The 27,620-nt window shown below is 61.6% G+C and overlaps 1 protein-coding gene across 1 annotated transcript; it reads left to right on the top strand.

Moving 5' to 3' along the window:
• Positions 1–4,903: 4,903 nt before the first annotated feature.
• On the top strand, positions 4,904–27,231 carry MRC2 (mannose receptor C-type 2; the record flags this gene model as incomplete). The annotated part of the gene is made up of 30 exons (XM_084300989.1): positions 4,904–5,038; positions 13,499–13,897; positions 14,586–14,759; positions 14,926–15,090; positions 15,306–15,419; positions 15,826–15,969; positions 16,383–16,571; positions 17,157–17,311; positions 17,535–17,642; positions 19,347–19,462; positions 19,573–19,721; positions 19,821–20,038; positions 20,225–20,367; positions 20,754–20,856; positions 21,071–21,209; positions 21,517–21,552; positions 22,051–22,211; positions 22,570–22,637; positions 22,882–22,982; positions 23,090–23,235; positions 23,387–23,501; positions 23,587–23,750; positions 24,031–24,139; positions 24,504–24,742; positions 24,831–24,999; positions 25,220–25,369; positions 25,634–25,753; positions 26,043–26,222; positions 26,443–26,469; positions 27,011–27,231. The coding sequence occupies exons 1-30, from the start codon at positions 4,951–4,953 to the stop codon at positions 27,229–27,231; spliced, it is 4,410 nt and encodes a 1,469-aa protein (XP_084157115.1). The 5' UTR covers positions 4,904–4,950.
• Between the last annotated feature and the right edge of the window lie 389 nt (positions 27,232–27,620).

The following is a 27,620-nucleotide window of genomic DNA, read 5'->3' as shown; positions in this document are numbered from 1 at the left end:
GGTGGAAGAAAAGAGTCCAGGGCCGCCCACGTGGCCCCACTTTGTGCTGCTCTCACTGGGAATGGCCACGGGACAGGGCGGGAGCCTGGTCCAGAAGCTGCCGCTCGGGATGTGCCGTCCCCCACTGCTCTCCAGCTGCCTTCCCTCCCAGCCCCGCGTCCCGGTGCTGCGAACTTGTGCCTGAGTCACGAGGAGAAAGTGGTGGTTTGGTTTTTTTTTAGAAGGCGATTTTCTCGCGAAGGGCTGGAAATCCGTGCAGCCCCTTTCCGGGTGCCCCGGAGAGCAAGGAGCAGCCGCGGGATCGGGGGGCAGCGCTCCTCCCCGGGCAGCCCCCAGCCTCGTCTCGCCCCCGCGTCGGAAGGGCAGGGACCTCGGCGCTGGCCCTCCCAGGGCTGGAGCGCCCTGAAATTCCTCGTGGCAGCTTTGAGCGAGCACATCTGGTTTTAATAAATTATTTGCAGCTTGAACTTGCCTGACTTCTAAGGGCTGCAGAAGAGAAAGCAGCGAAAGAGCCCCGCCAGCCCCAGCAGAGCAGCCCCAAAGGGACCGACCCCGCTCACAACGAGGGGGTCCGGGGCCAGCCGAGCCCCTGGGGGACCCCTGCTGCTGGCAGAGCCCCTTCAGCTCCTTGCAGGAGTCGCGGGGGCGGCCGGCAGGGAGGCAGGGAGAGGGCTGCTCTGGGCCAGGAGCCCGCTCCCTGCAGCTGGGTGTTGAGCAGAGCCAGGGCTGACGGCCGTCTTGGCTGGGCTGGTGGTGTCTCGGAGATCGGGCGCGGTGCCTCCCCCGTGTCCCCGGGCTGTGCCCGTGGTGCCTCCCCGGTGAGATCCCTGCCCGATGTCCCTGCTTGTCCACAGCCAGGGGGGTGCAGCTGTGACCTCTGGGGACGAGTCCCTGTCCCAGCCCCGTGCAGGGGGATGCATCCAGCCCCCCAGCCCAGCACCATGGCTGCCGACTGCTCCTTGCTGCCAGCGCTGCAGAGCCCAGTGTGAGTCCCGGGGAGGACAGGGACATGGGGACCCTATCCATGGCTGGGGCAGGGGATTTTTGTAGGGTTTCCATGGGGACCTCTGCTCCTGCCACCCCATCCCCACCGTGGCATGCAGCTCTCAGAGCCTGCCACGAGTGCTGGGGGATGCGGGGGCTTGCTGGGATGAAGGAGCAGAAGGAAAACAAACATTTCTCTTCATGCTGCTTCCTCATCCACACCCATTTCTACCCCTGATCCCTGCAACCCCGCAGCAGCGCATTCCCCAGCAGAGCACCCTCTCCTTTTTCCTGGCTCCACCGGGCAGGGCTGCGATGCTCGTGCACAAACCCAGCGCCGCTGTGCCCTCCTTCCCTTTTGGCCCCTTCCAGGCTGGGTCTCCCCATCACCAGGGGCAGGCTGCGACCCCCCCGCAGCCTCCGCTCCTCCCGGCGGGCGGGGAGCGACGTGGCCTTCCCCGCTGCCGGCGCGGGGGAGAGAGGAGCCAGCAGACGTCGAGACGGCCTCTTCCCTAAGCGGTGACCTCAGCGCGGCGATGCTTGCCAGGTGGGTGTTGATCTTGGCCCGGCCGGCCTCATTCGGAGGCCAGGATGAGGCCGAGGTGGTGCGGACGGAGGCTGAGCTCGTGGCCGAGCCTGGCAGGTGCTGTCGGTCCCCATCACGGCCGAGTTGGGTGCAGGGAAGAGCAGCCCGTGGCATCGAAGCCCCTCAGTGGCTGGGCTTTGGTCCTGGGGCTGCTGTCCTGGAGCCTCCTCCTGCGGAGAGCCGGGGGCACGGGGACTCTGCTGGTCACAGACACCATCCCAGCAGCGGCAGTGCCCTGGGTGGTGCAGCTCTGTCCTTCAGGGCAGCTGCCTGAGCCCCCAACACTGCTCTCATGGTCCATGGGCACCCCGACCCCAACCTCAAACACCCGTGGTGGGAGCGAACACCGACCCTGCCCTGCATGGAGCCGAATTCAATACCCAGCTCTCTGGGCACCTCTCTGACCCTGGGCTCTTCAGCCCTGGGGTTTGTTCAATCCTTCAGGCTCCTTCAGAGCAGCTCCCGGCCCCATGGTTTTATCTGAGGTGGTTCCCCAAGCCCTAATGCCCTCGGTCTTTAACAAAACCACGTCTGAGAAACCGGCCTCCCCCTCTGCGCAGCCTGGGGCTGCCGGGCAGCCGCATGGGTTGTTTTCCCATCCCAAATAGCCGGGTGACAGCTGGGTCCCACGGCTTGCTGGCGACGTTTCTTTCCCAGCCTGTGGGACACTGAACAGCCCTGATTCCTGCCAGTATCCCCTAAAAGCCCAGACCCCCACCCAAGGAGAGCTCACGGCACAGATCGAGCTCAGAAAGTATTTTCTAACCCCTTCTGCAAAAGCAACTTGCATTCAAGCTGGATTTCACCCTGGCTGTCCTGCTGCAGCCCCTCCGCTGTGACCATTCCCTGGCCAATAAGTGGCTTTTGCCAAAACCCAGCATTTATTTAAGTTTTTCCAAAGAGGGGACAGATGCAGATGCTCTGGCTGCGGGAGCCAGCAGCAGCCTGGATCTCCCGGTGCTGACTAAGCTGGGATGAGCCCGTGGCCCCCGGCCCCCACCCGGTGCAAAGAGACAGCCCCAGAGCTGTCCCCGGCATGCGGCCGCGTCCCCTCGTCTGGCAGCAGCTCGTTAGGGCCGGAGAGGTCAGACAGCTTGGAAACGTCCCAGGGGAAGGGAAAAAGGCATTTCCTCCAGATCCGCTCCGATGAGCAGCAACTCGACTGGTACTAAACTGGATTAGATGAGCGTAAGTGGGGAGCTGCTGGCCCGCACTGGAGGAATTAATTATTAGGAAGTGCTAATTGTCTTCTAATTGTACACAGAGGAGGGGCCTCCGAGGAATGGGATGGACGAGGTCAGGAGGCGGTGATGCTCCCAGAGATCCGGGGCCTTTCAGCTCTGCCGCGTCCCCTCCTGCCGATGGGATTCACCTCCTGGGAGAGCAGAGCTGGGTTTGTGTGGGTGCAGGGACCCCTTGGTGGGACTTTGCAGCTCCTTCATGCCTGGCTGCTGGCACCCAGGGTGGGTAACACCCCTGGAGTCGTCCCCATCCATCTCCAAGGTTTAGGGATGGGACAAAGCACCCAGGTGCTTCCCTCCTGACCCCCAGGCTGCTCTTCCAGATGCTGGCTCAATTAAAAAATAACCCATGGTTTAAAAAAACAAAAAAGCCCAACAGCCCAGATGCTGATGTGCATAATTGGACCCCCCTTGGAGGGTTTGCATCCCCAAAGCCTCTCCTGGCACCGCTCTGCAGGTCCTTCCTGCCTCGCTGGGAAACAACGGATCCCTTTATTTTTTTAAGGATCTGCCAAACCAGAAGTGGCTGGCTCACAAGCATTCCTCCACACCGGGCCATTTCAGGGCCAGATTCTGCACCCGGCTCAAGGGAGCGATGCCATCTTGGTTAAAGGCATCATCTTCCCTGAGTTGTGCATGGCAGAACCCATGGAGCTCAGCCTGTGTCCCTGGGGAGCTCAGGGGGGAGGTGAGGCTCTGGTGGGACGGGGTCTTCACTGCTCCAGCAACGGGGGAAAGCCAGGGCTGGGGGAGCTGCTGCCCTCAGCCCCCTCCCAGGGACTTTCTCCTCCTGGCGTTCTGGGATTTGGGGTTTTCATTGGCTTCGAGCGTATTGCAAGATTTAACCTTCTTGGGGTGCTGCAGGCTGATCCCTTGCTCCAGCCAGATCTCAGCAGCTCCCCCGGTTCACCAGATCCGTGCAGACCTCAGCGCCCCTGCAGCTCCAACAACCCTCCTACAGCAGCACAGCCCGCCCTGCAACGTGGGGAAAATGCCAATTTCCAGCGTTTTCTGCCCAAAGCCATCCCATGCAGGGGGCCTGGGGCACCCAGAGGTACACACAGAGGTCGCTGGATGCTTTAAACCCACGTGCAAGTGGAACGGAGCCACAGCAGAGCCGGGCTTCTCCTTCCCTTCCCACCTCCTCGCTCGGCTTCCCAAGGGCAGCGCCTTCCTTCGCAGCCCTCTGCACGGCTTTCGGGGCTTGTGCAGCACCCGCCAGAGAGGAGGTGTTAAAAATATAAAAATAAAATATTGTAAAAGGGGTTCAAAGGGTTTCAAAAGCTTCTTGTACTCAGCTCGTGGACACAGCAGTGTGGGACGCCGCGCGAAGCTCCTACCCCATGCCACAACAGGAATCCAGCACAGAGCGCTGTGGGGACCTGACGGGGGGGAACCCAGCATGGGGCTGGGGGTCTCCGAGCATCTCCCATGTACCCCAGCCACGTTTTGGGGTGAAGTTGGAACCCTGCATGGGGGGGCTCCCACACAGGACACACCACACACAGCTCCCCGCCACCTCCTTGGCACCACTCCTGACACCTTGCCCCCAAACCCCCCATACCCCCAGAGCTCCCCAAACCCTCCAGTGCCCCCTAAACCCCCCAGCTCTCCCCAACCCCTCTCCCCAGAGCTCCCCAACCCCCCCAGAGGCCTCCAGCCTCTCCCAGTGCCCCATAAGCCCCCCTCCCCAAAAGCGCAGCCGAAGCCCTGGCGCTGTGCAGCGGGCTGGGGCTCCCTTCTCGGGGGAGGGGGTCCCTTCATGGAGGAGTCCCCTTCCCGGGGGGGGTCCCTTCCCTTTCCCTTTCCCAGCCCCAACCGCGGCCCCCCGATCCCCCCCGGCTCTTCAGGGCCCGTCCCACCGGCGAGGGCAGCTCGGCTCCCGCTGACGCAGTGTCTGAGGCCGGCCCTGGCTCCCCCCCCCCCCCCCCTCCCTCCACCTCCGACTTTTTTTTTTTTTTACTATATTTTCTTAACTTTTTTTTTTTTTTTTTTTTTTCCCTCCTCTTTTCGGCGCCCCTCCTCCTCCTCCACCTCCTCCCCCTTCTTCCTCCCGCCCCCCTCCGCTCGTCCCCTCCTCGGCCGAGGGAAGCGGCGAGGCCCCGGCGCGGAGCGGAGCTCGGAGGGGCAGCTCCGGGCATGGGGCGCCCCCGGAGGCCGCGGCCTCTGCGAGCCTCCCTCGGCTGCCTCCTGGGCCTCCAGCTGGTGCTCGGCGCCGCTCACCCAGGTGGGACCGCGCCCCCCCCGCCGGCAGCTTGTGGGGTGGGGGGGCCAGGAGCGATGCAGCCTCACGGGGAGACCCCTAAATCCACCCCCCCACACCCCAAAATCCTCCCCTGTCCCCCCGGGGCGCTGCGCGGGGGTCTCCGGCCGTGGGGAGGGCGGGGGCCGCTGGGCTCCGGGAAGGTTTTTTTTCTTTTTTTCTTTTTTTTTGGGCTTTTCCACTCCCTCGCTTTTCTTCGCTTTCCCCTCGGCTCCTTTTACTCCATCTCCCTCCGGTCGCCTTTGGGACCGCCGCGTTTTGTTTTTAGCCCCCGCCGCCGCCTTTGCTTTCGCCGCCTTTTTTTTTTTTTTTTTTTTTTTTCCGAGCCGCCGCCGCTTTTTTGGAGCTTTTTTTTTTTTTTTTTTTTTTTTTTCCCCTTCAGTTCCCTGCTCCGCGCGGCCACGCAGAGCCTGGAGAGCCCGGGGAAAAGTTTCCGAGGCTCCGGGATGGGGCCGGGGGGGCTCCGGGACCAGGGGGTGGCAGCGGCCCCCAGCCCCGCTCCGGGCTTTTGTCTCCCCAGGGAGGGGCTGAAGGGGTTTTTTTTGGGGTTCCTCCTCCTCCCACCGCGTCCCACCCCAAAACTCTTCATCCCACGTCCAAGTGGGTATTTGCAGACTTCCGTTTTTGCAGGACTTTCACAATAAATCGTGGCTCTTGGGGCTTTTTTTTTAGCACCCTCCAAAGACACCATGTGCCAGACGCCGGGGGCTCCTGGGGCTGCTCCCATCCCCGGCGAAGCCATTTCAGCCCCTTCATCCCGGGACAGCCCGGTGCAGCAGCCGGGCACCCGTTGGGTTGCTCCCTTCAGTTCATTTGTCCCTATCGAGAACCCTTTTTTTTTTTTTTCTCTCTTTTTTAAAAAATGAAAAAAATTCGAAATTGGCTACTTCTGCCGAACAACAACAAACGTAAACCCTTGGCCTATTTTATTAGAGTACTCTCAGCAAATCCAAAGCAGATTTGGAAATGGCAGGAGGGGAGGCGCTGCTGCCCTCCTCCCCCTGGCCCCCTGCTCTCCCCCGTGGCGTTTGCCAGCAGGGGACAAGGAGCAGGGACAGGGATGGGGGACAGGGAATGGGGACAGGGAGCTGCCACCTCAGCCAGGGGCAGAGCAGGGTTTTTGATCCCGTTGCAGTGCAGCGTTTGGAGGCAGCCCGGTGCCAAGGGCAGGATTTGGCCCAGGAGCGTAAAAAAGAGGCACAGCTGGGAGAAACGGCCTAAAAATTGGGGAAAGGGACAGGGCGATGGGGAAGAGATCCTCATAGTGCCGGGGCACTCGGTAGAGGTTCTGCTGCTGCGTGGGGACCATCTCCCAAGAACTTTCCTGAGCCGAATCCCCGTTAACGCTCCTCTCGTCCCCGCAGACGCCTTTTCTCGAGGTCGCGAATCCCTCCTTTTTGCAGTGTCCTGGGGGGGGGCTGCTGGATTTCTGCAGGGCTCGGCCACCCGTCGGGCCCGATCCCGGCCGCTTTGCTGCTGGAAGCAGCCAGGTCTGGCGCGTTCCCCTCGCCCGCGTGACGCCGAGGACAGAGGCAGCTCTGTCCCTGCGGTCGGTGGGAGCGCGGTGAGGTGGGAGCGCAGCGGCGAGCGGCGGTCCCGCGCCGGGGCCGGGGAGGAACAAGGAGGCTTTGAGCTCCCCCAGGCCAGGTTTCGTTGCTGGTTGGACTGGGGTGCGAGGCTGCTGCGGGGCTGGGAACGCCATTTATTATTGTTTATTCTGTAGGGGATGGGATTTCAGGGCGTTTGCCGGTCCTCCAGGGAGCCCCGCAGAGCCTGCGGGTGCTGTTTGCCTTTCTGCACCTCTCTGTCTCTCCCTGCTCATTTTCCCTGGGGTCTCTCCATGCTCATTCAATTCCTTCCACCCTCTTCCCTGTTTTCCCCGCTGCCCTCCCCAGCATCTTTCCCCGGCTGGGACCTGGGATGGGGACAGGGGACGGCGCTGACGGAGCTGCCACGTCCCAGGTGCCTGCTGCCTGCAGGCAGACGCTGAGGTCTCCAGTGCTGAGCGTGCAGCTGGGAAGGAGCCTTGCTTGGGTTTGGGGATCAGTCCCCGATGTCCCCTTAGCGAGCTGCCTTTGGAAGGATGCTCTCCGCATCCAGGTCCTTGGTGGGGTCCTTGGGGACCTTGCTGGTGGCGTCGCTTTTCCCCTGCCGGTGCGGAGCCTCCCCGTTGCACCGGGAAAGGCTGAAAAAAATGTAAATTTTGGGAAAACTTCTCCGCCCAGCCAAACCGCGCAGCTCCCCTGCATGGGGCCGAGTGCCTGTGGCTGAAGGCAGGGGCTGCCACGGCGGCTTCGCGGGGCGGGGAGGGGGCGGAAGGGACCCAGGGAAGAATTTACAGCCTTTAAAATAAACATGGCAGGCTTCGTGCGAAGTTCTCCCCGTTTTCCTCTTTGCAATGGAAATAGCTTATTGCACGGCCAATGTGGCTCCGAGAAACGATAACCGGGATTATTTGGGAGCAGGAAGGGGGAACGGCGGTGTCGGATTTGGGGTAAAAGCCCCACAGCCTGGTGCTGGGCCGGGGGAAGCCGGGAGCTCGCCTGCAACCTCAGCAGGCAGCCGGGCCGAGAGGAAGAGGCAGGCAGAAGGGATTGCTTGCGCAAGAATTAAAAGAATGACAAGCAAACGAGATTTATTGCTTAATGCAAAGCTGCCCCCTGCCCCCGAAGCCACCCAGAGCCGTGCGATGCCCAGGGATGTTTCCCATGTGCTCGACGTGAAGGTGCTGCCCCCATCCTGGGCTGGCTCCCACGGCGAGGGTCGGGATCAGCATTTGGGGTGACCCCGACTTGCCCCACGCCTTCCTATGTGCAGCCGCATTTTTATTTTAACCCATAAACCGCAAGCAGACGTTCTCGAGCCGTTACAACGTAGCCTGGCCTCGCGGCTCCTTGTGCAGTCCTTCCCATTCAAGATTTCTCGGGGAAAAATGAGCCGTGAAATCAAAGCAAATGGCTGCTGATGGCTGGGATCGCTGCCGGGGGGATCCGCTTTTACAAACCCGTAGCAGCAGATCCCAGCTCCGATACCCTGTGTTGGCTGGGGAAGGGCAGCGGGCGCTGCTCAGGTCGGGTTTGGGGCGTGCAGCCAGCGACGATTTCGGGGTGGCGACACGGGCGCACGCGTGGCGGCCGCGCTCTGCTCCGGCGAGCCGCAGGATTCCTGCTGCTGCTCCTCACGTGCAGCCGGGGAGCAGGGTTTTAATTAATTTGAACCGTGCCGAGCCCGCGGAACATCACATTTTTCTCATTCTTCGGATTGCTTGGAGCCCAAAAGGGACCCACACAGACGCTCCTTTTCTTAAAGGACCCATCTTTAATTAATTAAGGGTTAGCAAATGATTAGTGGGTTGACTTGCAGATTCTTGAGCGAACTCTCGAGCCCGGGAGGGGAGGTTTGGGTGCTTGCAGGGGGCACGAGGCACTTTTCAGACCTGATGCTTCTCATGTCCCAGTCCCAGGGAGAGCTGAGTGCTGCGTTGTGCCTTGTGCTGTCACAACAGGAACACAAATGGGATTTTTCCTGTAAAACAGCATGTCTGCAGGATGGAGATTAAAATGGGAACGGGGAGATGGAGAGCTTCTGTGCTCCCTGCGTGAATCCCAACGCAGTGACTTTGTGCTCTGCAAAATGGCCCCATTAACCCCAGCACCCTCTGTGAGCATGGGACAAGCAAATAGAAGAAAAACTTCATTTCAACATCTTGTCCATTTAAAAAAAAAAAAGTAGATATTTCTTTGGGGCACCTGGAGCCTGATCTGTGCCGTGCAAGCACGCCTGGTTCTGCTAAAATGGAGGTTAATGGGCACTGGTGGCCCAGGTTGGGGTGTTAGCGTGAGGAATGATGCTGGAGAAGCAAGGAAGGAAATAATTGTGCATGACTATCAGTGTTTGTTATTATTGTGTTTAGTAGTGTTGAAAAAAAGTGTTACTTTTCAGGCAATTGCTACACCCCGTTTACGGGCATGTGCATCGGGGCTCTCCTGCCCGGCCCATTGCTGGAGCCTGGAGCCAAACTGGGGGAAATTTGGGGGGAAAATCCAGGTGCTAGGCACAGAGGGCTGATGCTGGGACTTGTCCCCTTCCACGGGTGGGTTAAGTCACTTGGCCTGCCCACGGGCAGCATCCCCCAGGGAACAGGGTCCGAAGCTTTTGTCTGCATCCCCGGCCAGGTGCGGGGAGAACGGACCTAACGCCTGCATGGCCCTGATCCGACAGCTCCCCGAGGCAGCAGAAAATGAGCAGGGTGGTGGGTGGCCTCCTGGGGTCGCAGCCAAGTCCGGAGCTCGTCCCGGCGGGCTCCCACCCCATAAACCACCGGTGGCTGTTTGCACCGCCGCGGGCTCTGTGCCGCTCCGGGTGCGGGTCCTGGTGCTGCACGCCCGCATCGCGAGCTTTGCTGTCATCCCTATGACAAGAGACCTGGCCTCTGAGGTTTATTAGAATTTAAAAACCACCACCGGCAGCAACAGAACCCCTCTTTTATCCTGGTGTTTGGCTTCGAGCGCTCGGAGCTGCATGCTGCTGCGTCCCAGGGATGCCATGGGTACTGCAGCTGCGTTTGTCAATGCTGCATTCCCAGCCCTTGGAGGGCTCCTTCCTTGGGCTCCCTCTGGCCAAAAATTGCTCTTCATGACCGTGTTTTTGCTCTTCTCCATGCCAAAACCTTGGGGATGTCTGCAGGGGATGGCAAACTATGGCAAAAGCTGGGCAAACTACTGGGGTGCAGAGACGCTGGGCTTTTCTGGGGCTAACCCAAACCCACACAAATTAAGGTGGAGCTGGGGGCCCTCCTGTGCTACTACTGGGGTGCAGCTTTGGGATCCTGCATCCCTAAATGTCACTGGGGGTGGATTTGGGGACTGGGTCTCTCTCCTTGTGCCTGTGGTTCCCTCCCCTCCTGTGTGTCCGTGGGTCTGTGCACAGAGGTGTCACTGTTGGGTGAAACCTTCCTGTGTCTGATGAGAACAGTTTGGGGTTCTTCTTTTTTTTTTTCTTGGTTTTATTCCAGTGTTTTAGCTTCTCTGTTGGTTATCTGCCCCCTGGGCTGGGTACATCCCTGTGGATGTTACTGTGAAGGAGCTGCTGCTTCCCATGGCTTCTCCTCCAGGTTTGCACCCTGGGGTTCAGGGCCACTGCTCAGCTTTGGGCAGCAATAAAGGATGAAAAAGCAGCAGTTTGGAGAAGGGGGCTTGAGGGCTTCCATGCTGCTTCCCACTGGGACAGCAGGGGGACAGCACGTGAGCTGGGCTGGGCTCGCCAAGCCACACAAAGCCTTCAGCCTCACCTGCATCCCCGGGGGGCTACAAGGGACCTGGCTCCTGGGGCTTGGAGCCATGACCCAGCCCTGAGTTGCTCCCACAGAGCCGATGTTAATCGTCAGCCCTGCTCAGGGCCACCTCCGTGGCCTCTCATCCTGTGCTGCCCACGTCCCCAAATTGCAGGTTGCGCTGCTTTCCTTAATTGCCCTGCGGTGGCAAAGCCGTCGTGGGAAGGGCTGCGCTGAAATCCTTCTGGTTCGGACTTTTTGGTGGCTAAAAGCTTTTAAAGAGGCAGAAAAACAAACAAACAGGAAAATGCCGCGGGCAGGCAGCAGGACAGGGCTGCTCTGAGCTGCCCCACCAGGAGGATGCAGGATGAAGAGGCACAGGGGCAGCACCCAGCCCTGGCTGAATTTTGGCCGTTCCAGGCAGAGCGTCAAGCTGGTGCCCTGCTCTCCAGTTCCTTCATCTCCAAAATTGGGTGCAAAAACCCACAGAGCACCACTGAAAGGAGTCATCTGTAGCTGCTCCATCGCTGTTGAGGGTGGTGCTGGTGATTTTTGTGCACGGACTCGGAAGAGGTTTTGTCCCTGCAGTGTCCCTGTTGGATGGTGATTTAAGGGCACCGGGTGAAGTTGTGGTTTGCAGAAATCTTCAGTTCCACTCAAGTTTAGTTGCAGTGTGAACCAGGCTGGGGTTTTACCCCAAGAGCATCGCTCCTCCGGGGCTGACCCCTGCGAGGGCTGGGTTTATCCTGCAGGATAACAGCGTGGTAGGTGTTTGGCTGGACACCCACACCCCATGCCCCAGGCACTCCGCCGGCAGCACCGCAGAGCGCCAGGCTCCCACTGCAGTGCTCGGAGCACGCTGGGCTCCTGTGCCTCTGTACAGAACTCCCGTCATCCTTCATAGAAACGCAGCTCCAGCAGCTCTATTTCCAAATCAGAGATTTCAAAAAATCAAAGATTTCAAATCAAAGATTTCTTTTTTTTTTTTTTTTCCCAAAACAAAGATTTCTGGCACCAGCAAAGCTCCCCGCTCCTCCTGCGAGCCTGGGTGTGAGCTCGTGCCCCAAACCCATGCCCCAGAAGGCAGCAGCTTGGCCAGAGCTCGCTCCCTGTTTCACCCAGGTGAAAGCTCTCAGCAGCACACCCCGGGCCCATGGCTCTGAGCAGCTTTTTGCTGCACCTGTAGCATTGCTCTGGTGCCTCCAGGAGCTTGCTGAGGCCATCGCGGTGTCACTGGGACGAGCCTGGTGCCAGCAGGTAACATCCTGTCTGTCCTTTAGCCCCAAAGCCTTAGGCTGTAATTTCCAAGCTCCACCTTGTCCATTTTTAGAGCTTTTTGGTGCCTTTCCGGCCCTGGGCTTTCCCTAGAGTCTGGACAGCTTCCTCCAAGCCCACGCAGTGCTGCGGGTGCAGCCTCGACAGGCACAGATCCAGCACCTGACAGCAATGGGGACAGGATTGTGGGGTGCTGAGCACCCCGACACCCCTTCCCCAGGGTTTTTCCCTCCTGCTGTGAATTTCTGGGGCAGCTTTTTGCAAAGCCGGGTTAAGCAATAAGCAGAGGAGGGTGTCCCGTTGCTGACCCCTGCTGCTTACGGCTGCTGCGGGGCTCACGGCGTGGAGGATTTGTTCCCAGCACCAGCGTTCGGCTCCCCGCACAGTGCTGCAGCCACAGCCCATAACCCGGCCCCAGCAGAGCTTTTGCTTAGTTGGGAGCTTGCCGGGATTAAAAAATGTCTCCTGAGAAATGAACGGGCTTCTTCTTCTAGTCCTTGGCTTTTGGTATTGTGTGCACACAGAGCCTGCGCCCCCCTCACCCCCTGAGAGCTGCGCGCGGGCAGGCTCCAGTTTTGTGTGTTTGGGGCCAGCCGTTCTCTGGAGCGAGGTCGAGGTGCACAAAGCTTTGTGCTGAGCCTCCCAAAAAGCCCTCTGATCGTTTTCTCCTCCTTCCTCCATTTCTTCCTCCTCGTGGAGACAAGTCAGCAGAGCTGGCTGAGCCCAGCCACTTGCCGGAGCTGCCTGGAGCAGCGTGGCTCCCCCAGGGCAGGGGGGAAGCTTTGGGTGGATAGGAAACGAAAACCTTCTCAGACCAAAAAATTCATATAGTGGCAAAAAAACAAAGCAAACAAAGCTAAATATAGCCAGGCCCGTGAGTAGGCTCTGACTTCTCGTGATGTTTGTAGTGAAAAAATTGGTTGAATTTAAAAAAAAAAATAATTAAGGAACAGTTGTGTTCTCAACGTGCTGCTGGTCGCTGGGCCGTGGGGGCAAGAAGCAGGCGGAGGTTTTGGAAGCAAGGCATCAGCTGGAGCAGAGCTGCCTGGGGAGTCATGCCCCAGTGCAGATCCTGGTGGTTTTACTGGTTTATGTTGGTTTTGAGACGGGAAGGAATGAGGTGGCCTCGGAGATGGGTTCCTGCGAAGGATGGTGCAGGAAAATGCCAGGGGGTGGAAGTTTGGGCCATGGCGAGTGGGGATGGTGGCGTGGGGGTGCTGGAGGCCAGCATTCAGCACCCGGGCTGGGGTTTTGGAGGGTCCTGACACAAGGCTTCGTGTTTGCCCTTGGGGCTGTGCCTGTGCAAGCGTTGTCCATCGCGCCCTGCCCGAGCAGGGGGACACCTCCCTCCCAAACCTCGATTGCTCTGTGGTTTTTTAACACATCCCCAGGCACAGGTGAAGATGCTGGCCGTGCTCTCTATTTTCCTGCTCTTGTTTCCTTACCTGGAGCAGACGGCTGGTGCCAGAGCTGGTGGTTTGGCTCCTCTGGTGCTGGCACAGGGCTTGTTTTGAGCACCGTTGCCTTGGGACGCTGCTGATGGGGTCTCAGTTTTGAACAGCCCCGAGTTCTTTGTGCTGGCTCTGATGCCTGAGAGCTGCTTGCTGGTGCTTTGTGGGGGTGCCAGGAGGCTTCAGCTTGGTGCAAATGCCTGTTGGGGCTCCCAGGGCACCCATCACCCCAGGACAGGCACTGGGGCTATTCCCAGAGGGAAATAGTGTCCCGCAGCCTGCTGGGTGCTGTGCGCAGGGGTGCACCCCAAAACTTGCTGTGCATAGAAAGGGAACTGAGACGGGGGTGGGGGCGAAGCGCGGTGCCAACCCCTCGGCGGTGCTTTAACCCTTTCCCCACGCTTTTTCCTCTCTCTTTCCCCCCAGACTCCAAAGTCTTCCTCATCTACAACGCGGGCGCTCAGGGCTGCCTGGAGACCAAGGACTCGCTGGTGCGGCTCGCCAAGGGCTGCAACGCCAGCGCCCCAGCCCAGCAGTGGAAATGGGTCTCGCGCAACCGCCTCTTCAACGTGGGGGCCATGCAGTGCCTGGGGGTGTCGTGGCACGGGGCCAACGCCACGGCCGGGCTGCACCCCTTGGCCACCTACGAGTGCGACCGCGAGTCCGTCAACATGCGCTGGAGCTGCCGCAGCCTCGGCGAGCAGCTCTCGCAGCACCTCGGCGCCCGCCCGGGCAATTCCTCGCTGGACAGGGGGGATCAGGCACGCAGCTCGCAGTGGAGGACGTACGGCACCGAGGAGGATCTGTGCTCCGTGCCCTATTCCGGTAACGTCTCGCCGGGTGCCGGGCTCGCACTCTGCACCCTGGGTGCTTCCCAAGTCCCCTGCTCCTCATCCCCGTTGCCTTGGTGCTCAGACCCAGGAGGTGTTAGCAGTAGGGTTAGCCCTTAAGCAAAAGCAGCCCCAAAATGGAGGGGAGGGGGAGCAGCCCCAAATCCTGATCTTGTCAGGCTCGCTGGGGCTGCAAAACCAGGCGGGAGCAGGGCGATGGGATCAGCCCTGCGGGTGGGATCACGCCCTGCCAGTCCCCGAGCAGCCGCAGCCTCCTTGCCAGCTGCACCCTGTTTTATCGCTCAGTGTAACGCCACGTGTAGAGCATCCCTTGGGCCAGTCCGGGTCAGTTCTCCTGGCTTCATCCCCCCGCCCAGCTCCCTGTGCACCCCCAGCCCCTCACTGGAGGGGCAGCACCCGAAGCGGTGACATCCTCGGCTCAGTGTAAGCACCGCTCATCGACAGCCAAAGCATCGGGTGTTATCAGCGTTACTTTCCTCCTAAATCCCCCACACAACCCCATCCCAGCTGCTAGGAAGAAATTCACTGTCCCCTCCAAAACCAGGACATCTGCGCATCCCAGGAGCCCCCCTAGAGGGGGAAAAACCCACACCCCTCACCCCGACCTCCCCCCAGCTGCCCCCTGGCCGCAGCCTCAGGAGGGGGCCCCTCTTGTCCCACAGAGATCTACACCATCCAGGGCAACTCGCACGGGAAGCCCTGCACCATCCCCTTCAAGTACGACAATCAGTGGTTCCACGAGTGCACCAGCACAGGACGGGAGGACGGCCACCTCTGGTGCGCCACCACCCAGGACTACGGCAAGGACGAGCGATGGGGTTTCTGTCCCATAAAGAGTAAGTGGGGGCAGCGCGTCCCCTCCCTCCTCCTGGTGATGCAGGAGCATCCCCAGGCTCCCCAGCACCTGGGTTTTGTGGGATATGGGGTTTTAGGTGGTTTTTTTTTTGAAGTTTGGGTGGGACGTGCTGGGTGCTCGCCCCTGCCAACTGCTTGTCCCCGTAGGTAACGACTGCGAGACGTTTTGGGACAAGGACCACCTCACCAACAGCTGCTACCAGTTCAACTTCCAGTCCACGCTGTCGTGGCGGGAGGCTTGGAACAGCTGCGAGCAGCAAGGAGCCAACCTGCTCAGCATCACCGAGATCCACGAGCAGACCTACATCAACGGTGAGCGCGGTGGCCCCGCGATGGCACCCGGGCGCTGGCTGCCCCCATGTCCTCGCCACCCGGGGCAGAGCTGGTGGCCCCGTGGCCATCCGTGGCCCCAGGTTGGGCTCTCTGTCCTTGCCGGGTGTCCTGGGGATGGTTTCGGGCTGGGGTTGAGCTTGGCTGGGGCTGGAGCTGGGGGACTGATCCTGCTTCTCTCTCTGCCTTGGTGCCAGGGCTGCTGACGGGGTACAGCTCCACGCTCTGGATCGGGCTCAACGACCTGGACATCAACGGGGGCTGGCAGTGGTCGGACAACTCGCCGCTCAAGTACCTCAACTGGGAGAGCGGTGAGCTGGGGGGCTGCGTGCGGCCGGGGGGCTGCAGTGGGGCAGGGCACACAGCATGGGGCAGGGAACGGGCAGGTAGCGGGAATTGGCCTGGGCTGCCCAGGGGACCGGGTGTCCTGGGCTGAGCATCCTTGTGCCACGGGGCACTGCAGGCCACTGATGGGCAGCTCGGTGCCGGAGCATGACGGAGGACATAGGTGGTGTGAATTTCTCTGCATCCATCTCTAGCCCCAAGAGGGTGTTTGGGGGCAGGAGGACTTACAGCAAGGCATGCCCTGGCTCTGTCCAGTGCTGTCACCCAGAGGCACTCGTAGGGACAGAGATACCCCAGGAAGAGGGCTGGGGACAGCTGCACCCGCCCTGGGAGCCCCCCATCACCCTGTCCCTCCCTTGGCCCCTTTTCCAGACCAGCCCGACAACCCCAGCGAGGAGAACTGCGGTGTGATCCGCACCGAGTCGTCCGGCGGCTGGCAGAACCGCGACTGCGGCATCGCCCTGCCCTACGTCTGCAAGAAGAAGCCCAACGCCACCGCCGACCCCTTCCTGACGGGTGAGCGGGGAGCCTGAGTGTCCCAGGGAGTAAATCCAGGGCGTCCCAGGGTGGGAACAGGTTTGGAAAATCCCAGAGCAGCCCCACCTCGGTGCTCGGTGCCGTCACAGGTTGGGCGTTAGGGGAGGGCTCAAGCGATACAGGAGCTCTGCGGTGCTTCCCCAGATCTCTGGGCTCTGCTCTTGCATCGAATCTGTGCAAACAGAAGGGATTTGGGATGGTTTCCAGAGCTCTAAAGCTACCGTTGCTTGCACCTTGCTTGGTTTTGGCCGTGGCTTTCCCACACCTTGGCCTCTTGTCCAGAGCACAAGGCGCTCTCTGAGCGCTCGAGCAGCCCCGTGGGACCGCGGTGCCCCGCAGAGGAGAGGGTTGGGGAGCGGGACGGGAGCCCTCAGCTGCTCTTCTCCTGCCAGACTCGTGGTCGGAGGTGAAGGTGGACTGCGAGCCCAGCTGGCAATCCTTCCAGTCCAACTGCTACCGCCTGGTGGGAGAGAAGAAGAGCTGGCAGGACGCGAAGAAGACCTGCCTGCGGAGCGGGGGGGACCTGGTCAGCATCCACACCCTCTCCGAGCTGGAGTTTGTCACCAAGCAGATCAAACAAGGTATGGGGAGCCTTGGCCCTGCCCAGGGGAACATTGGCATCCTTAAATGTTTGCATTTTGCAGCATCAGAGCTTGCAGGTTTGCTCTTGGGGTATTTGGGAGAGCCAAGTGTGGCCCCAGCTTCCACTCTGGTGCCCTGGGAGATGTTGGGCAGGACAGCACCTGTCCGATCTCTGCAGCCATGCAAAGCCACTTCTCTGTAATGGAAAATTAAAATTAATTATTGGCCATGAACGGCGTGGAGACCCCAGGCTGGGAAGTGGTGGGTTGCTCAGCCACATTCTCCATCCAGCAGATGTAAAAGCCATTCCCAGGAGCCTGCAGCACCGGGGTGAAAATAACATGGCCCCATCACTAGTCCTCTTTGATTAATGCAGAAATAGGGGGAAAAATAAAAATTGCTGGCAAATTTAGTTCTGTTTGTCCCTTTGTGGGGAGAGACATCCTTGCTCCTCCTGATGGCATGGGGCTGAGCCCTGCAGCCCCTGCCGGGCAGGGGTTTCGGGAGGTGTTTTGAAGCCTTTTCGGGAGGGTTTCTGCAAGATTTCAGCCAGGCAGAAGGGATTTTGCCTCCTGTTTTGGCAGACGTGGAGGAGCTCTGGATCGGCCTCAACGACCTCAAGCTGCAGATGAACTTCGAGTGGTCGGACGGGACGCCCGTGAGGTTCACCTACTGGCACCCCTTCGAGCCCAACAATTTCCGTGACAGCCTGGAGGACTGCGTGACCATCTGGGGACCGGTGAGGGCATGGGGCTGGGGACGGATCCTGCACCTCCACAGCATCCCCATAGGGACAGGGATGGGGCACCTGGGGGAGCCTGGGTTGAATCTGGCTCAGGAAGGATCCAGCACATCCCTGGGGGCTGCTGCAGGGAAGGAAAAATGTATGGAGCATGGATTGAGCTGGGAAATTCCCCAGGCTGTCAGCTGGGCTCAATCCTGCTCTTCTTCACCCTTTCCAGGAAGGGAGGTGGAACGACAGCCCCTGCAACCAAACCCTGCCCTCGATCTGCAAAAAGCCCGGCCGGGTGAGCCAGGAGAAAGAGGAGGATGACCACGGGTGCCGAAAGGTGAGGGGGACGCGGGGCTGTGCTTTCTTGGCCAATTCCTTGCAATTCCCAAACTGCAGCCCCAAAGCAGCCTTGGCATCCCCAGAGCTGTGGGTCTGTGCCCGGGGGGGTGCCGAGCCCCTGCTTCCGGGGTTGTATGAGGCCATGGGAAGAAATTGGGGCAAAAAAATGCCTCCCCCATCCAAGATCCTCCCCCTTGGTCTGGCATGAGTTTCCAGCAAGGAAGTTTTATTTTTATTTTTTTCCTGCTTGCTCGCCTTGCCTCTCGGTGTGCCAAAAGGCTGCAGCAAAGCGGCTCCATGCAGGAGCAGGACGGGATGGGATGGAGGAACCTGGTGCATTGGTGCTGGTCGCCTTCACCCCATGGCCCTGGGCTCCTGGCAGCTCTCTGGGCTGGCATCGAGCTGCACCCAACGGCTCAAGGATAAAGGGAGCATCTTGGCTTTGAGATGCACAAAGCTCAGGGCTCCTGCAGGGGACCGTGGTGCTGCCATCATCAGGATGGGGCTGGCACTTCCTGGCCCTTATAACACCACTCTCGCTGCAAAACTGGTGCTCTCGGTCTTGTTTTCCCCACGTCCACGGGGATGTTGGCATTTGGGACACACCGAGGGCTGTGCCACCCCAGCGTCTCAGCCAGCTGCCTCAGTTTCCCCAGCTTGGCGGGGACGAGGCCTTGCAGCTCCTGAGCCTGCTGGAAGGGGTTTTTGTGCCTCAGCTTTCGCGCAGGGAGCCTGGCAGCGCTGCCACCCTTGAACTTCTCCCAGCGCTTCAGAGGCAGCGCTCGCTCACACCCAGCCCGGCAAACCGACCTCGAGGGGCTGCTGGGCTGTGCGGGTGGCTTCGCCCAGGCCTTTCCTCCATCCCAGCAAAGACAAACACCTTTATTTTTGGAACAGCCTTACAGAGGGGCCATGCTTGGCTCTGCTAACTTTGGAGACAGGAACTCAGGACACAAATGGGATTTGGAGTCATTTTCCTCCCAAAGGCACCCTCCCGCATCCCTCCCTCTGCTTCCTCCCCACTGTGCTGATGGCACGTGTCCCCCAGTGTCACTGGGGGCACGGATAAAACCCCGGTGATGCTTCCTACTGTATCAGAAGGGTTTCTGAGTTGAGGCCACCTACCTGCCCAGCTGAGCCCCTTCACCCTTCCCACCCTTTGCTTTCCCACCCCGTGCACATCCCCTGTCCCAGCGCAGCTGAGCCCCCGCGTCCCTCCCCGCGCTGCCGCCCCGCTCACTGCTCTGGCAGAAAACAGGCACTATTGTGTCTCCAGCCCCGGAGAGGCTCCAACATCAACAAGGCGAGCGATTAAAGCAGGCTGCGGTGGGACTCGCTCTCCGCTTGGCCCTGCCGCATAAGCAGAGGATTGTGCTCCCCTCCCCGCACCCCGGCGGGGCCGAACGCTGGCGGGGAGAGCGATTTCTGCTGCTTTGAAGCTGCCCCGGGTGTTTGTTTTCCTCGCAGCCCTCTCCTTTGCGAGAGCTCTGGAGCAGAGCCGGGGCACGCCGGGTCGGCCGGGGGCAGGAGACCTCCCAGGAAAAGGCGGAGGTGGCAGCAGGGGACGTGGGACCTTGCTCCCATCCCACGTCTCCCGCAGCGGGGAGCTCGGCCCCTGCCTTTGGGGTGGTTTCGTGGAGGAGGTGCAGGGACTGGCACGGAGCTGACCGGGTGACTGATGTCTGCTGCCTCCTGTCCCCAGGGCTGGAAGTGGCACAGCCCCTCCTGCTTCTGGCTGGGCGAGGACCGCGTCACCTACAGCGATGCCCGCAAGCTGTGCTCCGACTACGGCTCCACGCTGGTCACCATCACCAACAGGTCAGCCCCAGGAGCCAGCAGCCCAAGGACGGGGTTTGCTCCAGGGCAGGGTTTTTTTGTGTGGGATGGGAGGGGGCGAGGGGGCTCAGCCAGCAGCTTGTGCCCCCCAGGTTCGAGCAGGCGTACGTCAGCAGCCTCATCTACGGCTGGGACGGGGAGTATTTCTGGACGGCGCTGCAGGACATCAACGAGACGGGCTCTTTCCGCTGGCTGAGCGGCGACGAGGTCATGTACACCCACTGGAACCGCGACCAGCCCGGTAAGGGGACAGCGGCGGCGGGTGGGATGGGGACGTCCCCTTCCCTGCTGGCTCTGCCCCCGGGGAGGGGACCGGCAGTGACCCTGAGGCTGGCTCCAGGTTACAATAAGGGCGGCTGCGTGGCCCTGGCCACCGGCAGCTCCATGGGGCTGTGGGAGGTGAAGAACTGCAGCACCTTCAAGGCCAAGTACATCTGCCGGCAGAACCTGGGCACGCCGGTGAACCCCGAGCTGCCCAGCCCCTACCCCACGCCCAGCCTCACCGGCGCCTGCCCCCTCGGATGGAGCGCGGACCCCAAGCTGCGGCACTGCTACAAGGTGAGGGGTGCCAGGGGAGGCGGCGAGCCCCGGCCATGCACTCCTGTCCTAGGAGCGTGCACTGGGGCTTGGGTGCGTGCAAAAGGCAGCCCGGACCCCGCTGCGGGCTGGTTAGGGGCTGGCAGCACTGGGGGGGGTCTCTGAGTGGGGTCCTGGGGCTGAGCCCCCCTGCTCCTCCCTCGCCAGGTGTTTAATTTTGACAAGCTGCAAGAGAAGAAGACGTGGATCGCAGCGCAGGAGTTCTGCCGGGAGCTGGGGGCTCAGCTGCTCAGCCTGGGCAGCTACGAGGAGGAGCACTTCATCGCCAACACCCTCAACAAGATTTTTGGGTGAGGGGCCAGCGCATCCCGCTGCGTGGGTGTGCTCGGTGTGAACCCACGGGGATGGGGACCCAGCGGTGGGGTTGGCCTGTGCCCATGGCTCTGTGCCACTGTATGTGCAGAAAATGCATTGTCTGGGGCCATCGTACCTTCTGTGTGATAGAAGTGCTTGAAATTTGGGGAGGGATTTGGATTTAAAACTGTTCCAGCCCTGAGCCTGCATGCACCAGGGAGCCTGTTACCTGGGGTCTTTCCTTTAGGCATCACGGGGACAGCAGGTTTAAAAAAATAAGCGTAAAAAGGGCCAAAATATAAATATATACCAATGTACACATATAAAAACCTCTGTTTTGGAGGCTGGGCATGTTCTCACCACTTCCCCCCGGCTCCCGTAGCGAGTCGGAGCCAGAGATCCACGAGCAGCACTGGTTCTGGATCGGCCTCAACCGGCGGGACCCCGCGGGAGACCGGAGCTGGCGCTGGAGCGACGGGCTGGGGGTGAGTCGGCACAGGGCACCCCCTGCCTGGGTGCTGAGCCTGGTTCAAAGCTGAACCTCAGCAGCAGCACCACAGGCAGCAATTATTGCTGCCACGGGGGGGATTTTGGCAATGTACTGCCCCGGTTGGCAGTTGGGGTGCAGGGGACAAATCCAGCGCTGGTGGAAACCCAGCCTGGGAGCCCCAACCCCGCCTGTCTCTCTCGGCCCCCCAGTTCTTCTACCACAACTTTGACCGCAGCAACTACGACGACGACGACATCCGGAACTGCGCGGTTCTGGACCTGGCGTCCCTGCAGTGGATGCCGATGCAGTGCGAAGCCCAGCTGGACTGGATCTGCAAACTGCCCAAAGGTAGCGCCGGGCAGGGTCTGGGATTGCAGATACCTGGGGGCCAGGGAGCAGGGACGGCGCTGGAGCATCTTTTCGGAGCAGGACGCTGTGCAGGAGGAGGGGAGGGTTGGTGGAGCCTGTGGGGGTGCGTCTCCTCTGCAAGCTGTGCTTTTGTGGCAGGATGAGCCTTAATTTGGTGGTTGGGGGGGTGAAGGGAGCTGCTGCAAGGCCTGGAGGGATTTGGGGCATCTCTGCCCCATGCAGGTGGTGTCAGTGTGGAGCATCCCAGCCCCACATCCTGCTCACAGCCTCTCCTTTCCTTCCCCAGGTGCTGATGTGAAGGAGCCAGAGATCACAACCCAAGGTGCGTTAGCAGCTGTCTGTGGCCATGTGTCCGTCTGGGACACGCTGTCCTCCCCGGGCATCTCCAATCCTGTAGCAAGCACAAAGCGAGCTGCGGTCTCACAGGGCACTGGGAAGGGGCAGCGTTATCCAGAGGAGGAGGGACCCTGTGTAGGATCATAGAAGGGGTGGGAGGTGGGATAGGAGCCAAGGTGTCCCCACAGCCATGGCACTGCATGGTGTCCCCGTGCCAGGCAGAGCATGGAGGCCCCAAACCTGCCCTCACCTCCTTGTTGGATGCTCCATGGGGCCGGTCCCCCCGACTCAAGCTGAACAGCAAGGAGGAATTGCTGCCTGCAAATGCACGGCAGGATCAGGCCCCCGTTTGGATGCTGGCCCCCTGCGCTCGCAGGGAGGAGCCCAGAGGCCAAACCCATGCAGGGCAAAGGGACAAAGGGACGGGGACGCGGTGGCAGCATGTGGGGGACGCTGCAGCATGGTGCCGGGTCCCCTCCTGCAGGCAGTAAAGAGTGGGTGAAGTACCAGGAGGCTGAGTACAAGTTCTTCGAGCACCACTCGACGTGGGTGCAGGCGCAGCGCATCTGCAGCTGGTTCCAGGCAGAGCTGGTGTCGGTGCACGGCGAGGCCGAGCTGCGCTTCCTGGGCCAGAACCTGAAGAAGGTAAGAGGTGGCAGTGACCTCCCCGGGTGCAGGCGTGCTCGGCTGGGTGCTGCCTCCCGGCGCTGCTCTGTGCCCCCTGCAGCCCCTCCTGGCACGGCTTCTTCCGTCCTTTGCCTGAAGGACGTTATCTGGGGACAGCCTGGCTCCAAGCTGGTGGCCCGGTTTGGTGCTCAGTGGCTCCATCGTGAAGCTCGTCACCAGCAAGGTGCCACCACGGGGCATTCCCAGAGCACTGCGAGCTGCAGGGGGGCTGCGCAGCCCTCACTGTCCTGCCCCATGCCCCAGGTGGCCATGGCTGTCCCCAGGGAGATGCATACAGGGCCCTCCAGGCACTGACGTCTCTGCTCTGGTCCTGCAGTTCTCCAGGGGCCAGGAGCAGCACTGGTGGATCGGGCTGCACACCTACGAGAACGACGGGAGGTTCAAGTAAGTCAGGGCCAGGCTGAGCCCTCCATGTCCTTGTGTGTCCCCGTGCCACCAGCCCCATGGCTCAGAGCCTGCTGCTCAGGTTGGGCCCATCCCGGGCTGGTGCTTTGGGATGGAGGCTGCTGGTTCCTCACCCAGGAGAGGGCAGTGGTGGTGCACGCTCCCAGTTCAGGCATGGGACTGGTCCCATTGCAGCCAGCTCGTAGCATTCACCAAGTCACTGCCCAGCCTCGTGCTTCCCCAGGTGGTCCGATGGGTCCCTCCTCAACTTCGTCTCCTGGGCACCCGGCAAGCCCCGTCCCATCAACAAGGACAAGAAGTGCGTCTACATGACGGCCAGCAGAGGTGAGGGGCTGGGTCCAGCGGCACCGGAGGGGCAGGGGGCTGCAGGTGGGGCTGAGGCACCCTGTCCTGGTGTGACGGGGGTGTCATTGACCTGCCTGTCCCCGCAGAGGACTGGGGGGACCAGAAGTGCCTGACGGCGCTGCCCTACATCTGCAAGCGGAGTAATGCCACCGCCGTGAAGCCCTCCCCGCCACCGATGCCCGCTCCCACAAGCGGGGGCTGTCCCCAAGGCTGGTTCCCCTTCCTCAGCAAGGTATGGTGGGGACGGACCCCGGGGAGAGGATCACTGGGGAAGGATGGGGCTGGGGAGGGTGTGGGAGGAGGTTGGGGGTTCTGGGACTGGGAGCGAGGCCTGTGAGGTGGGAGCACCCCCAGACCATCCCATGCCCCTGGTGCCTGTGCAGTGTTTCAGCTTCAATGGCCGTGACAAAGCCGAGATTGTGAAGTGGCCGGAGGCGAAGCAGGCGTGCGAGAACCAGGGCGCCGTGCTGGCCACCATCTCCAACCCCCTGGAGCAGGGTAGGTCCCGACCCCCGGCCACCACCACTGCCACCAGCCCCACGGCTGCTGGGGCTGCCCCTCAGCACCTCGCCATCCCTCACAGCTTTCATCACGTCCATGCTGCCGAACATCTCCTTCGACCTCTGGATCGGCCTCCACGACGCCAAGAAGGAGTTCCAGTGGGTGGAGGGCGAGCCGCTGCGGCACGTGAGCTGGGCGCCCGGTGAGCCCTCAGGGTGCAGCGCCTCCAGCCCCAGTGACAAGCCGGTGAGCCCCCCCTGCTGCCCCACACCCTGCCCCATAGCATTGCCCTGCCCTGGGAAGGAGAGTGGTCAAGGCACCTGCCACCCTGAGAAGGCCTCAGCATGGTGTCCCACTGATGGTGGGCTGGAGGTTGTGGGGCTGAACGTTGTAGGGTGTTGGGGGGGCTCTCTGAGGGCAGCACAGGATCTGGTCCTGCAGCGTGGGGGTCCCTGGGCTCAGGGCGGGGGGTGTGGGATGGGACACGCGCTGGGGGCAGTGCTGATTTTGGGGCTTGGCTGTGCAGACCAACTGCGTGGTGGTGTGGCACGGCTCCCCCCCACACTTCACGGGGCGCTGGGACGACCGGAGCTGCGTGGAGGAGAAGCACGGCTACATCTGCCAGCGGAGCATAGGTAGGGGGGGGTGCGGGGGTGATGGGGCCCTCCCGAGCGGAGCTGGGGGCTGCCAGCCTTACCCCAGCACCCCACAGCATGGGGGTGCCACAGCCAGGGAGACTGGGGCGATGGGGTCAGCTTGGAGGGAGCATGGGGCAGTGGGGAGGGGGCAGGAGGATGGGTTCGGCTTGGGGGGAGCACTTGGCCCCAGCGGTTTGTGGGGCACCCCCAAACCTGCGTGCATCAGCCTGGCTTGGTGAGTCCCCAGCCAGCTGCACGTGTCCCATGCACGCATGGCGCTGCCTCATGGACACCCCAGCGAGGAGGTGACCCCCCCCGATCTGCAGGAGCAGCCTCTGACCGTGTCTCTTTACTCCCCCAGACCCGTTCCTGAGCCCCGCGCGGACGCCGTACCCCCCCTCGCCCACCGGCACCCTCTTTTACCACAACAGCACTTACCGCATCCTGCAGAAACCCCTCAGGTGGCACGAGGCCCTGCTGCTCTGCGAGACCCTCAACGCCACCCTGGCCACCATCCCCGACCCCTACAGCCAGGCCTTCCTCACCCAGGCCGTCAGCAGCCTGCGGGCCCCGCTCTGGATCGGGCTGGCCAACAACGAGGTGAGGGGACGGGGACAGCCCCCCCGGCTTGGGGGCCATTTGGGAGGGGGTCTCAGCAGCCCCCCAACCTCTCCCCTTGGCTCCGCAGGGAGGCCGGAGCTACTCGTGGCTGACGGAGGAGAACCTCTTCTACGCCAACTGGCAGGACGGGGAGCCCCAGCAGGTCGCCGGCTGCTCCTACATGGACGCGGACGGGAGCTGGCGCACGGCCGGCTGTGACACCAAGCTGCAGGGCGGCATCTGCCAGCTCCGCTCAGGTACGAGGGGGGCGGCCGGGGGGGGCTCTGCAGGCCCCACAGCGGGAGCTGAGTGGTGTTGGAGGTGGCATCCCACCAGGAGCTCCGGTCCCGTCGCTGTGGGGCTGGGTAGCCCAGGGTGCTCCGACGTGCTTTGGGACCCCGAGCACCCTGTGCCCCCCACCCCAATGCATTGTGTGTGTGTGTGTGTGTGTGTGTGTGTGTGTGTGTGTGTGTCCAGGTGCCACCCGCACGCACAAGTGGAGCTACAGCGGCAGCTGCCCCAAGTCGCTGGAGGACTCGTCCTGGATCCCCTTCCGGGACCACTGCTACACCTTCCACATGGAGATCACCCTGGGGCAGAAGGACGCCATGCGGAGGTGCCAGAAAGGTACGGGGAGGCTGCAGGAGAAGAGAGGTCCCAGGTTGCCCCTGGGTGCAGCACAACACCCTAAAATGGAGGCCCCGGCCCTGTACCAGGCCACCTCTGGTCAGTCCTCGTCTCTCCCCAGCGCTGCTTTGCGTTGGGGCTCCCCGTGCACCACAAGGTTCATGGCCAGCAGCGGTTCCTCGGCTTTGTCCTCGCCGTTGCTGCCGCTCCCAGGCTCCATCCTCCAGACCCTGGGCTTCCCCCTCACCCCTCTTTCTTCCACAGTCGGAGGCACGGTGTTGTCCATCCAGGACGAGACAGAGAACGTCTTCGTGTGGGAGCATCTCCAGGCCTACGAGGGCCCATCCAAGGGCGCCTGGCTGGGCATGACGTTCAACCCCAAAGGTACAAAGGAAGGAGGGAGGCTTTAGACCCTCCCTGGGCAACCCCATGGGTTCCCACCAGGTCTGCAGGGAGCAGAGGAAGCCCTCGGTGGTGACACCAGCTGGGGGGGGCGGTTGTGCTACGGTGTGACCAAGAGCATCTCAGGCTGTGCGGGATGTGCCACATGTGTCCTCCCCTGGCTTTGTGGGCCCTCCCCATCGCCCCCTCACGCCTCCCCCTGCTTTCAGAACCGGGGCACAGATAGGGCATCCCCTTCGGCCTCCCCAGACCCAGTTCTTCCACTTCCCAGGTGGCACCTTGGTCTGGCACGACAACACCGCCGTGAACTACTCCAACTGGGGCCAGCACGACACGGGGCCCAGCATGCTGAGCCAGAACAGCTGCTACTGGATCCAGAGCAGCAACGGCGTCTGGCGCCTGGGTTCCTGCACCAACGTCACCATGGGGGTCATCTGCAAGATCCCCCGAGGTAGGGACCCCGCTGCAGAGCCTGGGCTGGTGTGGGGTGAGCCAGGGGTCTGGGCATGGTGCTGCAGGGCAGGGCTATGTCCTGTTGGCAGGGTTGGCCACGTTTTGGGGAATTCCAGTGCAGCATGGTGGTGGGGGGGGGTCTGCAGGTCCCAATGGGATGGTGGGAAGAGGGGAGAGTGTTGTGGTCATGTACTCACCTCTCTGTGTTGCCATTGCAGTGGAGGAGAGCAGCTTTTCCAGGGCAGGTGAGTGGCACCATCAGCAGCATCACTTCCCGCTGAGCCCAGCAGTGGGAGCATGACCTGGTCCTGTGGGCCCGTGCTGCAGCCCAAATTGCATGAATAACAAGAGGAATGGTGTTTGTGGGTGGGAAATCCCATCCCTGGGCAGCTTTCAGTCCTCCTCTGTGGAGAAATGTCTGGCCAGCCCTTTGTGGGGCTCCCTTGCCCCTTCTGGAGGGGTTTATCCAGAAGGTGCCACATCTTCTGGTAGGATCCTAAAGATCCAGCCCAGACAGCAGTGGATCCTAAAGATCCAGCCCAGGAGTTCACATTCCTGATGTGAATGTACATCAGGAACAACCCAGAGAGGCTGTCCTGCACCAGGAGCTCTGCCGTGGGCCTGACATCCCCAAAACGCTGCGGTTCTGTCCCTCCCTGACCCATCCTACCAACCCACCCATCCGGAGAGCCACCACCTGAAGCTCCTCATGCGCCAGGCTGGGGCTCGGGCAGGACATCAGGAAGTGGCAGCCTGCATTTCACCGGCCTTTCCCCCTCCCTGCAGCTCTGCCGGAGAACACGACGGCCATCGCGGTGGTGGTGCTGTCGACACTGGTGCTGTGCGCCCTGGTGGGCATCGCCATCTACCTGTACAAGCGTCGGAGGAGCTCGGAGCGAGGCGCCTTCGAGAGCGCCCGCTACAGCCGCACCACCTCCAACCCCAGCGAAGCCGCCGAGAAGAACATCCTGGTGTCGGACATGGAGATGAATGAGCAGCAAGACTAACGGCAGGGGGGACGCTGGGGACAGGGGGACGGGGAGGGGGGGATGGAGAGCATCACACAGACGATCCCCAGGGCGAGCACGGCAGGGGCAGCAGCGGGGCAGGGAGAGGGGCTGGGGTCGGGGTGTCCCAAGGGTCACTGCCACCAACTCCAGGCTCGTCCCCGGCTGCTGGGCGTTTGTCTGCAGCAGCCGCGGAGGCAGTTTCAGGGCTAAAAAGTTTAGGGGAAAGTTGCCCCCTGCTTCAAGAGCTTTCCCTGAACAGGCTCCGAGACACCTTCCCCTTGGGAGAAGGCAAGTGCGGGCGTTCAGGGCCCTGCAGTGGGCTCTTTCCCCCCGGAAAATGAGCTGGTGTCTGAAGACATCCTCCTGGGCAAGAGGTCTCCAAAGCC

Source organism: Netta rufina (genome assembly GCF_964035555.1).
Source record: "Netta rufina genome assembly, chromosome: 24".
In the NCBI taxonomy this organism is placed as follows: Eukaryota; Metazoa; Chordata; class Aves; order Anseriformes; family Anatidae; genus Netta; species Netta rufina.
The sequence above is the reverse complement of the archived record's forward strand: the minus strand, read 5'-3'. Positions and strand labels throughout refer to the sequence as shown.